This window comes from Bos grunniens, chromosome 2, assembly GCF_055505025.1.
Source record: "Bos grunniens cultivar Pamir isolate PY7600 chromosome 2, Bosgru_T2T1.0, whole genome shotgun sequence".
NCBI lineage: Eukaryota > Metazoa > Chordata > Mammalia > Artiodactyla > Bovidae > Bos > Bos grunniens.
This window is the reverse complement of record NC_141166.1, coordinates 75,370,867-75,386,775: the sequence shown is the minus strand read 5'-3', so window position 1 is coordinate 75,386,775 and position 15,909 is coordinate 75,370,867. Positions and strand designations below refer to the sequence as shown.

General features: G+C 35.8%; 1 protein-coding gene across 3 annotated transcripts in view; it reads left to right on the top strand.

Annotated features, from left to right (window-relative positions):
* Positions 1–15,909, top strand: part of DARS1 (aspartyl-tRNA synthetase 1) — a 64,989-nt gene that overhangs the window by 32,998 nt on the left and 16,082 nt on the right. For all 3 annotated transcript variants that reach the window (XM_086351268.1, XM_086351287.1, XM_086351278.1), the window contains 5 exons: positions 7,918–8,020; positions 10,529–10,609; positions 11,595–11,654; positions 12,767–12,878; positions 13,756–13,890. In XM_086351268.1, coding sequence (XP_086207394.1) covers positions 7,918–8,020; positions 10,529–10,609; positions 11,595–11,654; positions 12,767–12,878; positions 13,756–13,890 — 491 coding nt within the window. The remainder of the gene's footprint in view (positions 1–7,917; positions 8,021–10,528; positions 10,610–11,594; positions 11,655–12,766; positions 12,879–13,755; positions 13,891–15,909) is intronic.

Genomic DNA, 15,909 nt, shown 5'->3' with positions numbered 1-15,909 from the left:
CTTGTGTCCTATCCCACTGACCTCCAAAGTGTGATTTGCTCAAAATTACTCTCTAAAGGAAAGAAAATAATCCTTTCCTTCATTTCTTTTTTTATCTAAGAGTGATAGGAAAAATTTAAGTTTTTCTAATAGTTAATTTATAGATAAACACTGGACCTATCACTTGGATTGCACCTCATAAGGTCACACACATGTCACCTCCAGCATGTGAGGGCTCTAAAGTAAGACTGCAGGATTCCAGGAACACAGAGGAGCAAACAGTGGTACCCCAACTCTCTGGTTCACTTTCAGCATATTACAGTTTACTATGTCTGGTTAAATGGTTTGGGGGATTATATTTATTTATATTTAAGATAATAAACTGACCATCACACAGTAGACAAGTGGCTTAAAATGATTTCTTCCAAGAAACACTGTTCAGTTCACTTCAGTTGCTCAGTCGTGTCTGACTCTTTGTGACCCCATGGACTGCAGCATGCCAGGCTTCCCTGTCTGCCACCAACTCCAGGAGCTTACTTAAACTCACGTTCACTGAGTCGGTGATGCCATCCGTCTCATCCTCTGTCGTCCCTACTCCTCCTGCCTTCAATCTTTCCCAGCATCAGGATCTTTTCCAATGAGTCATTTCTTCACATCAATTGGCCAAAGTATTGGAGTTTCAGCTTCAGCATCAGTCCTTCCAATGAATATTCAGGGCTGATTTCCTTTAGGATTGACTGGTTTGATCTCCTTGCAGTCCAAGGGACTCTCAAGAATCTTCTCCCCAATACCACAGTTCAAAAGCATCAGTTCTTCAGCACAAGTGTTAATGCTGACACTTCTGATAATGGGAAATCTTTGTAACAGCTGCATGATAAAGCGTGTTTTTTGTTTTGTTTTGTTTTTAATGATAATCCAATCATATCTGACAAGATTTTCATACTCCCCTAGCTAGATAGAAATTATCAGGAAACTATATGAAGTATGGATTTGCTATTACTAATTATGGATCACTGTTGCTAATTATGCATCTCACCCTAAATTTATATTTGCCTAAAGGTAATAACTTACATTTAGTATTACATGTATATAGTTTTTAAAATAAATAGAATATCTACATATTAGGGGACATAATTACCACTTTTTTACTGATAGAGTAAGTCAAATTATCAAGTGTTTGGAGAGAGCTACTCAACCCTATAGTAGTTATATTAACTACTGTAGCTATCTGTATTAAGCTTATAATGAGGTTAATGTCTAGCTGTTAACCCTATAATTCATGTATTTAAATATTCTCTCCTTTTTGAAACATGTTACGTCCTTGCACCTCTAATGCCATTCAGTTGTTTTGTTTTTTTTTTAAAGTCTCTTCTCTACCCCCCAGAGTTCTATTATGATCTTTAGCATTTCTGAACCAAGAGGGATAAGTGAGACTTTCCCCCAAAAAACTGATTGGTGTGACAGAACCAAGAAATAATTCCCGATAAGTTGTTTTAAGATTGTTTTAGGCTGTGCTGATTTTGAAATGTGTTTATAACACCTCCCTCCTTCCCCTGAGCAGTCAATTTGAAGAGGCCACTATGCACTTGAATGGATAAATTCTGCTTTACACAATCCTAATGCTTCATAGTCAAATTTTGTGTATCTGCTTTTTAAAAAAATCTCTTTACAGTGCATAATACCCATTATAGGTTTGCAAAGTGTATGTGATGATACACAACATTAAAGAATTAGGCATTACTCAGTAGTGCATTATTTTAGACTATGAAGTTTACTTCTTCCTTCAAATACTAAAACTATTTTGACAACCTTAACAGGATCATTGAAGCCTATTATATACATTCTTCATGTTTAACTTTTTCTTAATGACACAGGGCCGTTATTCTGAACTTCAGTTACTGTGCAAGGTTATAATATGTTGTTTGGTGCTTTCATGTCTTTGTTTGTTTTTTAATATATTTTCTTCAGTAGTCAGTTGTTACTTAAAACAACAGTTGTGCCTACTTCTAATCATTCCAACAGACTTTTTTTAGTTTGTTGCTTCTTATGTAATGTGGTTTTAGTCCCTGAGTCGAGTCCGACTCTTGCAATCCACCAGGCTCCTCTGTCCATGGGATTTCCCAGGCAAGAATGCTGGAGTGGGTAGCCACCATTCCCTTCTCCAGGGAATCATCCCAACCCAGGAATCAAACCCAGGTCTCCTGCATTGCAGGCAGATTCTTCAGCAACAGAGTGAAGCCCCAGTATCATATAATGTAGACATGACAACTTATAATCACAATTGACAGAACTGTGGATAATGAGGGTATTTCTATGGCTGATGAGGAGGCCCTAAATAACAAACTATATGACAGTCATGTTGGAAAGATGGGATTTTATTCCTTCAGATAACTGAGTACTGTTTGTTTTTTCCCACAAGCCATGTTCTATAATTGTTTGGGTTACTCATACATTATATCATTTGTTTAAAAAAAAAAAAACTTGAAAAAACCCGCAAAACTTGATGCACTTGTTTTAGTCACTCAGTCGTGTCTGACTCTTTGCGACCCCATGGACTATACTGACCAAGCTCTCTCCATGGAATTCTTTTTTTAAAATTTTATTTGATTTTTAAACTTTACATAATTGTATTAGTTTTGCCAAATATCAAAATGAATCTGCCACAGCATGGAATTCTTTAGGCAAGAATACTGAAGTGAATTGCCATTCCCTTCTCCAGGGAAGCTACCAACCCAGGGAGGGAACCCAGGTCTCCTGCATTGCAGGCAGATTCTTTACCATCTCAGCCACCCATAGTCCACCTAAAATATTTTAATAAAACACTTTATATGAAGAATGGCGATTTTTACAGTTTTTTTTTTTTTTCTGAAGAGAGTTTAAATTAGAAGTAAGGTCCTGGTTAAAAGGAGTTAGAAGTAAATTAATTAAATTGAATGGTTGACAGTTCCTAATGCATAACATAAAGTCTGTTCTGCCTATTAAGGTATTTCTAATATCAAGGCTCTATTAATTTTATTTGTAGAGTGATTCCCTATATTCCGGGGCAGAAGGGTAGTTGGAAAGTGAAGTATAAAAAAAAATGCTGTGATAGTGTGTTTTGGGAGGTGTTGGTAATAATAAAAAATAGCTGACTTAGCTCTTGAAAAGATATATTTAATTTACTTCATCTATTTCTACTGTAATAATGTAGTTCCCAGGAGTTCCTGTGCTTCCACGCCTGCCATATCCTTTATAAAAACCAAAGGCTTTTAGTTAGTTGCTTGTTAGACATAACGCTCTTTCAGAGTACAAAACACAGTGACATATTAGTTTCAAAATGTAAAGCAAACTTTAATAGGATCTCTTTATGGCAGCAGTCAAGCTGTAGTTTATATACAAGATAGTATTAAGCCATCTTAACACACAGTGTCAGATGAAATCATGTTAAATAGACTTTTTCTACAAAGTGGAATATTGCAATTAACTTATTCAAGTATTCCAGTCCCTCTTGTATTGACTCTATACATACAAATACACGTCAGTTCAGTCCAGTTCAGTTCACTCACTCAGTCGTGTCCAACTCTTTGTGACCCCATGGAGTGCAGCATGCCAGGCCTCCCTGTCCGTCACCAACTCCCAGAGTCCACCCAAACCCATGTCCATAGAGTCAGTGAAACCATCCAACCATCTCCTCCTCTGTTGTCCCCTTTTCCTCCTGCCTTCAATCTTTCCCAGCATCAGGGTCTTTTCAAATGAGTCAGCTCTTTGCATCAGGTGGCCAAAGTACTGGGACTTTTCAGCTTCAACATCAGTCCTTCCAAGGAACACCCAGGACTAATTTCCTTTAGGATGGACTGGTTGGATCTCCTTGCAGTCCAAGGGACTCTCAAGAGTCTTCTCCAACACCAGCTCAAAAGCATCAATTCTTCAGCGCTCAGCTATCTTTATCATCCAACTCTCACATTGATACGTGCCTACTGGAAAAACTGTAGCCTTGACTAGATGGACCTTTGTTGGCAAAGATATCTCTGTTTTTTAATATGCTGTCTAGGTTGGTCATAACTTTTCTACCAAGGAGTAAGCGTCTTCTTATTTCATGGCTACAGTCACCATCTGCAGTGATTTTAGAGCCCCCAAAAATAAAGTCTGCCACTATTTCCACTGTTTCTCCATCTGTTTGCCATGAAGTGATAGGACCCGATGCCATGATCTTAGTTTTCTGAATGTTGAGCTTTAAGCCAACTTTTTCACTCTCTTCTTTGACTTTCATCAAGAGGCTCTTTAGTTCTTCTTTGCTTTCTGCTGTACGGGTAATGTCATCTGCTTATCTGAGGTTATTGGTATTTCTCCCAGCATTCTTGATTCCAGCTTGTTCTTCATCGAGCCCAGCATTTCTCACAATGTACTCTGCATATAAGTTAAATAAACAGGGTGATAATATACAGCCTTGACATACTCCTTTTCCTATTTGGAACCAGTCTGTTCTTCCATGTCCAGTTCTAACTGTTGCTTCCTGACCTGCTTACAGATTTCTCGAGAGGCTGGTCAGTTGGTCCGGTATTCCCATCTCTTTTAGAATTTTCCAGTTTATTGTGATCCACACAGTCAAAGGCTTTGTCCTAGTCAATAAAGCAGAAATAGATGTTTTTCTTGAACTCTCTTGCTTTGTCAGTGATCCAGCAGATGTTGGCAATTTGATCTCTGGTTCCTTTGCCTTTTCTAAATCCAGCTTGAATATCTGGAAGTTCACGGTTCATGTATTGCTGAAGCCTGGCTTGGAGAATTTTGAGTATTACTTTACTAGCGTGTGAGATGAGTGCAATTGTGCGGTAGGTTGAGCATTCTTTGGCATTGGCTTTCTTTGGGATTGGAATGAAAACTGACCTTTTCCAGTCCTGTGGCCACTGCTGAGTTTTCCAAATTTGCTGGCATATTGAATGCAGCACTTTCACAGCATCATCTTTCAGGATTTGAAATAGTTCAACTGGAATTCTATCACCTCCACTAGCTTTGTTCGTAGTGATGCTTTCTAAGGCCCACTTGACTTCACAATCCAGGATGTCTGGCTCTAGGTGAGTGATCCCACCATCGTGATCATCTGGGTCATGAAGATCTTTTTTGTACCATTCTTCTGTGTATTCTTGCCACCTCTTCTTAATATCTTCTGCTTCTGTTAGCTCCATACCATTTCTGTCCTTTATTGAGCCCATCTTTGCATGAAATGTTCCCTTGGAATCTCTAATTTTCTTGAGGAGATATCTAGTCTTTCCCATTCTAAGCCCTCGTATAAGCTTTTACTAGTTTTAACTAGCAAGTTCTAGTCTGACCCTTTTTCACAAATTTGACTCTTCTTTTCGTTTTGTTTTAATGATTATTCTTCTGAATTTATTCATGTGCATGAGTAAATAGGGACAGGTAGATATAGATAAGGCCATAGAGATATTAGAACGGAATTATTTTATCATGATCTAAGTCTGCTCTTCTAGCACATAACTACTAGAAATAAAGGCAAATATTGGGATTGGAAGGTCAAAAAAAGTTTATTACAAGAATCTTCTATATGTAGTTAATCCTACCTTCTTTCTAATTTATTCAGTAGACCCAATTTGTGATACCGGAAGTTTAGCTTTGGCCCTAGTTTAGAAATAGGTTTGGTTTTCAAAGTTCTTTTGTCAGTTGTTTAGTACTAGAAACGATGTTTAAATGGTGGTAGTTTTCTAGTCTAGATGATCAGTATTTTAGCACATAACACTATTGAATCAATGAACTTAAAGGTAGTCCTAATTTCAGGTCCTGGATAAAAGGAATCATCTGGTTACTTTTCAGAGAGAGAAAGAAGAGAAAACTGTTTTCTTTGATCAGACCTTTAGCTAGCCTTGGGCAGAGTGTATTTGACCACATTCCAGCTTCTTTTTGGAAGGACACTCACTTAGTGCTCAATCCTTAAGAGTAGATGTGTTTAACTTGGCTTGAAGAAAACGTCCTGATAATGGAATGCCTCCTCCTAGGGAGTTGAAGGAGGTGAAATAAGAGAACCAAATGAGCCAGGGACATAGCACACTGTCTCAGGTTGGAGTGCTAGTTGGGGCAGGTCAGATTACTCCATGATGCAACTCACTGATGAATAAGGAAGAGAGAACCTACCCCGTAGAAACATGTAAGATAAGCAACAGAATTCTTACAAGCTCTGAATTATATACTCGGGTATCAAGTTAACCCATGTGAACAAATAAAGCAGTGGTAGGTGGCAGTCACATTGTAGGAAGATTTCAGTGATCCTGGATTGCCAGTATCATAAGCCCTTTTATTAATAAACTGAAGCCTCTCTATCCCTTCTTATCTCAGAGGAGTCTTATCTTAGTTCACCAACTACTTCTTTTACCATAATAAGTTTTTTTAGTTTCTTCAGTACACAAGATGTTTAGCTATAGATATTAGGTGATAGGTCTAGTGCAGAGATTTATGAGAGTGTAAAAGATATATATATATATATATATATATATATATATATATTTAAGGTAGTTGATAACAGACATTATAGAATTCTAGCTAGTGCAGCAAAGTGAATTGGAAATTTATCTGTATTACTTCACGGCACTTAATCTATTATATCATCCTTTTCCAACCCAAATGTTTGTTGAAATGGTTTGTAATATAAGTTGTTAGATTTCTGGAATCTTGTCAGATAGCTCCATAACTAATAAGGACCCAGTTCCTTATCCAAATGAATAGACTTTTTCTTATGAAGGTTAAATCTTTTTATTGTTGTTTTGCTTTGTTTAGATTCTGGTCATCCATCTTGCAGAATTTTGCATAGGGGTACTTGAGCCATGAGACCATAATGCAGAAGTTAACTGGAGTTTATGATAGCAGATAAACAGGGAGTCCAGGACAGATTTTCCTAATCCATTTTTGCCCTTTCTATTATGCCGGCTGCCCCAGGAAATCTACTATCTGTCAGTTGTCACTTTGGCATTTTTCTTCTTTCCTTCTCTTTTCAAGTCACTTCTGTAGCTTCAGTTACCACCTGAGAGTTTTAACTAATAGTTTTACATGGGAATTTGCATTTGGCCAGTTGAACTGCCATCATACTGATATCACTCGCCAAGATCTAAAAGTTAAATTTTATCCTTTTCCACAAATGTACAGTGACATGTTCTGTCAGTACAAGAACATACACAGGAGGAGAGCTGATACATTTTGTATGGGAACCACCATTTTAGATTCCACTTTTTTTCCCTTGGTTATATATAGGAGACCAAAAAATAACCAGTTATCTCCAATTTTGAGTGTGTGGTATTCAAAATTCAAGTTTGCTATAGAATTAAATTGCCCAGGAGATCCAGTTTTTTACTCACAGTTTATATTTAGCTAGCTTCAGGTAGGCATTCTTAAACGAAAGTACACAATCCAGTAGAGTATCTGCCACAAATCCAGTGACAGTGTGCACTCAGAAGCTTTAGGCAACGATTTCACTGGAGCACTCTAATGTCCTCTTAGTGCCCTGAAATCTTTTCAGTTGACCTTCTATTATTTAATGTATTTCTACATTAATGTACTTCTATTACATACCAGTAACTGTGTTCATTGAAGCCAGTGTTTCTCTTTATGGGAAATGCTGATCTTAGTAAATTTTAACTGTGGGTAGGGAGATATTCTTTAATAAATAACTGAAGGACTTTTTCACAGTTCAGTGCTGGTCCTGTTATCTGTTATGTCTAGAGTATTTTATAAATGGTAACTAAATTATGGGGTCTGGAAAATTATCTCTTCAAGAAATTTCACAAGGTGTGCTACATGGTAGCTTATTATAAGTAGGTTAAAGCGACTGGCTTTATCTCAAGTGACTTACTATGGTAAAGAAGAATTTAATATATTCAGCTTTACTGATGAAACACCAAACAAGTTCTGACACCTCTGACAAGATGATTAAAGTTGGCAATGTTTTTCTTTTGACAGCATCAACAAAGAGAGCATCGTTGATGTGGAAGGTGTTGTGAGAAAAGTGAATCAGAAAATTGGAAGCTGTACACAACAAGATGTAGAGTTACATGTTCAAAAGGTAATTTTTTTCAAAATATAAAATTGTGTCCAGAAATAGATTTGAATAGTTCTTACAACTGTTCACATCAACTCTGTAATTAGAGTTGATATAAAATATTGAGATTTATAAATTGATTATCGACTCAACTAGTTTTTGTCATATAACAAACCACCTCAATACTTAGCAACTTAAAACAACAAACATTTATTATTTGTTCATGATTCTGTGCGGTAAGGGAGTTAGGGTCAGCATCTGCGATGCTTGATCTGTACCATGTGATATATCACCTGGGCTCACTGATGTTCCTCGGACATCTCTCCCTGTGACTCTCCTCATCCTGCAATCTAGCCCAGGCATGTTGACATGGTACATCTACCATAGCCACATACGGGAAAGTATAAAACACATCTGAAAAGCTTTATTCACTATCATGAACCTATTTGGCTGTCAGCTTCTTTGAATGAAGGTTGATTCATTATACTAACTCTTATTAATCATTGTATTGCCTTATAATCATTGTATTTCTGGTATTTTACAGTATAGAGAAGTCAAAAGAGATAATACCGTATCGAGCTTAGATACCAGCAATAACTTTTTCGCATAAGATTTATCCCACATTTATTTTCTTAGACATACAAACTAAAAATGTTACACGTGAATTCAAATACATTTAGTATTTTTGAAATAACCCTGCAATCTTGAACCTACAACCTACAGTCTCAGATCCAGACCTAGTTTGTATCCACAATATTCTTCACTGAATTTGTCTTATGGAGTAGTCCTTTCCCACTCTAACCCGTGTGTGTGTGTGTGTGTGTGTGTGTGTGTGTGTGTGTGTATACATGTCAGGTAGATGGACAAAAACAGATGGATGCAGAAAGACAGATTCATCCATACACACTACTTTGGGAGTAGAGGTTGTATTTAATTGAAATTTATTGTCATAAAACTCTTAAGACTTTGAAAATCTTATAATTTTTACTGACCTAACTTGCGAAATTACTTTGTTCTCTTTTTGTACGTCTTATTTCAAACTAACTGCACCAGGAAGTCTATAAGCTAATAAAGGCAAACTGATCTAAAGGTATGCTGACCAAGGGGGGGAAAAAAAAAACCCTATCTTCCAAGTAACATCTTTTTCAACACTTGAATAAATAAGATATTAGTGACTAGAGCAAGTAAATGTATTTCTAAAATATTTTAATTACCTAAGATCCAGTTCAACCTTAATAAACATTAAATATAAAGCCTCCAAAGTGCTTGCAGACAAATTTTGCCTTAAGAAAAATAAAGTATCTCACAAAGCATAAAACACTGTATACTAAATAGAATTTTGTAAGCTCTTTTATCATTTATTTATCTGGCCTGCAGTTACTGAGTAGTACCAAGCACTATGTGAAGTTCTGAGGATGAAAGTGGTCACAACCTAATGAAGGAGATTTTTCTACTAGTTAGAAAAATGAAAGAGGTAGCTGTCCAGATCTCCAGCTTTGCATTGGCGATCAAGTTTCTATTAACTAATCAAAGAGAAGCACAAAAACTTGGGTATAGGGGATAGCAACAAATGAGTTCTATTTTACTATGAATAGGACTGGAGTATCCTTCTGATACTTTTTCTTGAAGTGTCTGAGTTGAATGCTAAATGTGATTTACCAACTGGAAGAATATAATTTCCTTTCTGTAATTAAGTAAAGTCTGTTCTCCTCTTGTGCTTTAGCAGATTTTCCAGGAATAGTTGGGAAAAACTAATAGGGTAACATGCATTTAAGTGGCTGAAAAACCCAGTCTCCTTTATGATCTAACAGCTTTTTAGCACTAAAATGTGCATATACTTTGAATAAATATTGAGGGATCTTAACACCATAAAGAAACACCTTCTCCAGCAGCTCCCAACCAGGAGAGCAGCAGGAAGCCAGATATAATTGATACACTTGGTGAAAGAAGGCAGTGAAGGGATATTTAGAAAATGAACGAGGAAAGGAAAGGAAGGAGCAGTGCAGCAAAGTTGAGCTGACTTTGGTCCTGGTAGTGGAAACAGCCAGATACTGTTAACAGTTACGATAACTTATTTGTTAATGGCGCCTTCATACGATCAAAGTGTTTTCTTATTCTTTATTCCATTTGATTCTTAACACCAACCTCATTTTACAGAAGAATATTGAAGCTCTAGGTAAGGTGATTTGCCTGTGACAAGTTTCCTGTGACAAAAAGAGGCCTTAAGCCAGACTCCTCAACTACAGTTATTACTTGTTTATGATACTGGTGGGCACCTTAGAGTTTACAAAGTCTTCATACATATGTTATCTCGTTTGACTATTCCAGCAACACAGGGATATAGACAAGAAATAACTATTAACCCCATCTTATAGGTGTAGAAACATGTGCCATCTTGTTTGATTTTAGCAAGTAGTTTCAGTTATGTATGCAAACAATGTTTCTCATGTTAAGTCAACTGTAGATTCTTTTAAGCAAAAGATAACAGGTTTTGTGTGCTTCTTGATATTTTTGGTAATCTCTCACTTTCAGATTTATGTGATCAGTTCAGCTGAACCCCGCCTGCCCCTGCAGCTGGACGATGCTGTTCGGCCTGAAGTGGAAGGAGAAGAGGTGAAAACTATACTTTTGAAATAATGTGCTTCCTGTGTATATTTAGTTTATAAAGCACTGAAAACTTGATGTCCTACTTTTGTAAGAAGGGTACCTATGAATTGATTTGAGCTTCATTTTCATTAAAAACTACTCTTACATTAAAAGTTCTCAAACTTTTTGCTCTCAGGATTCCTTTACATTTTTAAAAATAATTGACCCCCACAAGCTTTTATTTTTATAGGTATGTCTACCACCATTTACAGTATTAGAAGTTAAGACAAAATTTTTAATATTTATGACCTTATTAAAAATAATAATATAATTAGATTATGTGTCTGTGTATTCCTATGTAAATAATAAAAACAGCAATAAGATATGAAATTTTTTTTTAATGTCAAGAGTAACATTGTGTTACGTGTCTATATTCTTGGTAATATCTGGCTCAGTACACAACGATTAGCCTTTCATATCTGCCTCAGCATTCATTCTGTTGTGTCTGCACACATCATTAAGCCTTTGGGAAACTTCTAAATATAGTCAGGAAAAAATGAGTGTTTGAAGATATTATTGTGAAAAATAGGTTTGACTTCACAAACTCTCTGAAAGTGTCTCACTGGTCCCCAAAACATACTTTGAGAACCACTGTTCTTTGTCAGCTTTTATTTGTTCCTTCCATTTTCAACTAGCAGGTAAACTCCAGGGATCAGTGATTGTGACAGTTGTTAATTATTCTGATATCCCAGTAATGAGTCAAAGGCTTGGGTGTGGGGGGTGGATAAAAAGCATTTAGCTTAATTCCTTCTCATTTCTGTTCTTTCAAGCTCTCTTTCTCTTAATAACTTCTCTCTGGCCCCACTTGTTTCTAGGATCTTTGATTAGGGGGTATAATGTGAACACACATGAATATACCTATTCTCATTTAAAAATTAACATGACTCTACAAATGTTGTTTGTGTCCTTAAAAAAAGTTACTAAAATCTGTTTTTTTTAATCCTTTTTTTAGGAAGGAAGAGCTACTGTTAACCAGGATACGAGATTAGACAACAGAGTCATTGATCTTAGGGTATGCCTCATTTGTTTATTTAGTGACATGATTGTGCTGAAATCAAGGTGGGCAAGAATAACATACCTGACTCAGGTTTATAGAACTGATTGTCATTTGCTTATATGTAATATGATAATACAAGAAGTAATTTACCTGCCTGACCCTTCCTCTGAAAAGAATTGCAGGCAACAAGGGCAGTCAAGTAATAGTTCACAGGATACTGACTTGCTTCATTTTAAAATGACAGAGGAGTGTGAAGCTAATAAATGGGCTTACTTTCCAGGTAGTACCTGTTTCAAACAAGATAGTCAGCAAGAAAAAACATAATTAGTTTTCACTACATAATTGTGAAAGAAGTTCTGTGCACATTTTAGAATGATCAGGTAGAGATTAGCAGTTAATACCTCAATCCTTTGAATTTGATCTGAGCAGAGAGTTCATAATAAAGAAGTAGTTGGCTCTGGTGGTATATATAGTAATCCCATACTTGGTCTTCTGTTTCCCTTTCTGGTTTGGTTGCAAGTGAAAGAGTTCAGTGGTTTCATCATCGTAGTAAAACCAATGTCATCTCTCATTTCTTAATATTTTGACCACATCTTCCTCCTCTTACTTAAATAATCTACCTAAAGCTTAAATGCTTTGTCACCTTAAGAGTTCTTTCTAACTTGTCTGCCCTTATTGTACACTCATTTTTTCCCTGATTATTTGCTTTTTGCCTGCTTTTCACCTTTTCCATTTTCATTTACAGTATATGGAAAAGGTTAGCAGTAATCAAAAGTTCTGTTAATACTACTTAGAAACCTCAGGTTTTTCATAATTTTGGCCACAATAGTTAGACATCCTACTGTATTGGCTATTTGTTCACAGAGGTTATTGGTTGTGCCTCTAACATTTGGCCTGAAAAGTATTTTTCTTTGATTGGAAATAAAAGAGCAAAATTGTAATTCTCCTTCTAGAATATGAAAAATTCTAAAATATATTCCTATACTGATTGTCATGCAACTAACTTTTCTCTCATATAATGAATTATTTTCTCTATGAACTTTCCAGGCATGTGGCCCGATTAGAAAGTACTCTGTCTCAGTTAATGTGTCAAATTGATTTAATTAGATTTTATTATTGTCTTATAGACATCAACTAGTCAGGCAATCTTCCGTCTCCAGTCTGGCATCTGCCATCTTTTCCGAGAAACTTTAACTAACAAGGGTTTTGTGGAGATCCAAACTCCTAAAATTATCTCAGGTATGCTTTATTTCTCTTAATTTTTTAAAATAAATTGGTTTCCCCGAAGTTGCTTCATATTTGATTTTTTATGGGGGATTTTTTTTCATTTGTTTTGTTTTTTAAGAATCCCAAGTGTTGCTTAAGGTTTATTGCTATGAGACTGTTTTGAAGACTATACTATACAGTAGCAATCAGATATCACTAACACTAGTAATACTAAATTCCCTATTTCAGGAGTCATTACATGATAATGATTATAAAATAAGTCAGTAACACATAAAGCAAGATTTTTTTGTTAATATAAGGTGCATCAGAAACTACTTTCCTGATGTAGATTTCTTTCTAATTGCTATTACAATTTTGTTTTTTATAAACTGCAATGTCAAGTTACTAGACATAGATACTACAGATCGGAATACCTCATTAATTCTTATTCTTAATGAGAAACTTATCTTAATCATTTTTAATCATTTAACTTTTTTATTTACTTAAATAACAATAAAATGTTATGAATGGATTTTAATTATGTTTAAAATTTGAACATTGCATTATTGATAATTAAGAAAGTATTAAGAAAATATCTTTTTTCCCATTCAAAAAAATTTTTTTATAACTTGAGAGTAGCTTTAATAGATTTAAAATTGATGTAGAAAGAGAGCATACATAGCCAAAGAAGTAAAATGGAGGTGTAGCCAAAGAAGTAAGTCTGTCCTAAATGTAAACTGTTTAGAATCAGGTATATGATATATTAAGACTATAGTTTCTCTGCAATTCTTGATTTTCTAGTTGTCTCTTTTAGTGAAATACTTGAACCAAAAGTATAAACTGTTTTTACTAGAAATTTGCATTGATAAGTTTACAATTACTTGTAATAACTTAAATGTTTACATTTCAGCTGCCAGTGAAGGAGGAGCCAATGTATTTACTGTGTCATATTTTAAAAATAATGCATACCTGGCTCAGTCTCCACAGCTGTACAAGCAAATGTGTATTTGTGCTGATTTTGAGAAGGTTTTCTGTATTGGGCCAGGTAAGGTTTTTGGCAGTTATGGTTTTCTCAAAATTCATTAATTGTATCATAGTAATGGTTTTAGATCAGCCCTGGGTATTCTTTGGAAGGAAGGATGCCAAAGCTGAAACTCCAGTACTTTGGCCACCTCATGCGAAGAGTTGACTCATTGGAAAAGACTCTGATGCTGGGAGGGATTGGGGGCAGGAGGAGAAGGGGACGACAGAGGATGAGATGGCTGGATGGCATCACTGACTTGATGGACATGAGTCTAAGTGAACTCCGGGAGTTGGTGATGGACAGGGAGCCCTGGCATGCTGCGGTTCATGGGGTCGCAAAGAGTCGGACATGACTGAGCAACTGAACTGAACTGAATGGTTTTAGAAACACATTTTACATGCAGACATTTTGAAAGCTTACATCTTTTTATATGCTGACTACATAAACACTAGACTTTGAGGTAAAAAATGACAGTGTACTTAGGTAGACCTTCCAAATAATAAATTTTGTTGTCCTTGATAGCCCCTTTACTACTCTTGGAAGTTTACAAATGTGATACCAATTTTATTCCAAAGCTGTTCTATTTAACTGTTACTATTTGTACTGTTCTTAGTACTGTTAATATGCTAAAGCCCATTAGAAATTAGTACAAATGTATGATATTTAGTAGGTTATATTAACATAGTTTTTAAGATATAGTTGCTACAAGTCCAGTATGCACACATAATCATGTGACAGATTCTTTTACAAGACTAATTAATAAGCAAAAACTAGCTTTACTTCATTCTTTAAAACTCACCAAATATTTTATATATGTAAGTTTTTTGATGGCTTAATAAAAATTAAATACCTCCTAATAGAAAAACTGGCAAGATCATTAAGTTTTTTAGTTTTCTGAATCTATTAAACAATTATATGTTGAACACCTACTGCATGTATACAGCCTTGCTCTGGGTTCCCTGTACATAAAAGAAGAATCAACCAGCACCTCTCAAATGTTAATGTGCACATGAGCCACCTGGGGACCTTGCTAAAATGCGGGTTCTGACCAGTAGGTCGGGGGTGAGGCTTAAGATTCTGCGGTTCTCACATGTTCCCAGGTACTGCTGATGCTGCCGATTTGCAGACAGACTATGCTTTGTAAAAGGAAAATCATTCTCCCTGCTTTCAAGACAGAATAAGACATGTATACATACAGCAGTCACAGGGAGTAATCAACTGATTTTCACAGCAAATAATCAGATTGTGCTGTGCAATCAGCAGATTGGTGTTAATTATATAGTATAGCGAGTGTAAAAAGGGGGAAAGATGGAATTTGCTAAAGTCACAATGAGAGAGTTCATACTGAAGTGGGCTCTAAGGACAGAGTAGGAGATACAGACAATGGGGATTGGCATTCTAGTCAGAGGAACCAAGATGAGTAAAGAGCATGGGAGGAAATAAAAATAAGACTAGTTAGTGTTAAGAAATGGGAAATACAGGATAGGACTAAATTATGAAAGCATGGAGGTTTTAAACATTTTGTCATTTTGTCTTACTACGGTAGTCATCTGGGAACTATTGTAAGTTACTGAGCAAGGATGAGTTATAGAATATATCAATCTTGCAGTGATACGAAAAATGGAGCAGAGTAGAGTCAGGAAGACTGGAGAGGAGGAAAGTGCAGTGAGGATAATAGCAACTGGACTGAGGTAATGGCTGGAGTGTGTAATGTTACTTCATCTGCACAGATTTCATTTAGCTTGAGTCAAGTTTTAATAAAATTGAGAACTCACTATATTGAATCTGTTTTAATTATTGAGAAGGCACTTCAGAATCTTGCATTCCCTTGGGATTCTCATGAGTCTCATTTATTAATTGACATTTGTTAACAGCTTTTACTACTATAGGAATTTGTAATGAACTTGCCATCCATGAGAATGCTGAGACAGATGACTTATCAAAGATTTTTTTCCAACCCTATAATGATAATGAAATAGTGCCATTGGAGTACTAGTAAATGGAATTTTTGTATTTAAATCTCAGTTTATCCAAAATTTA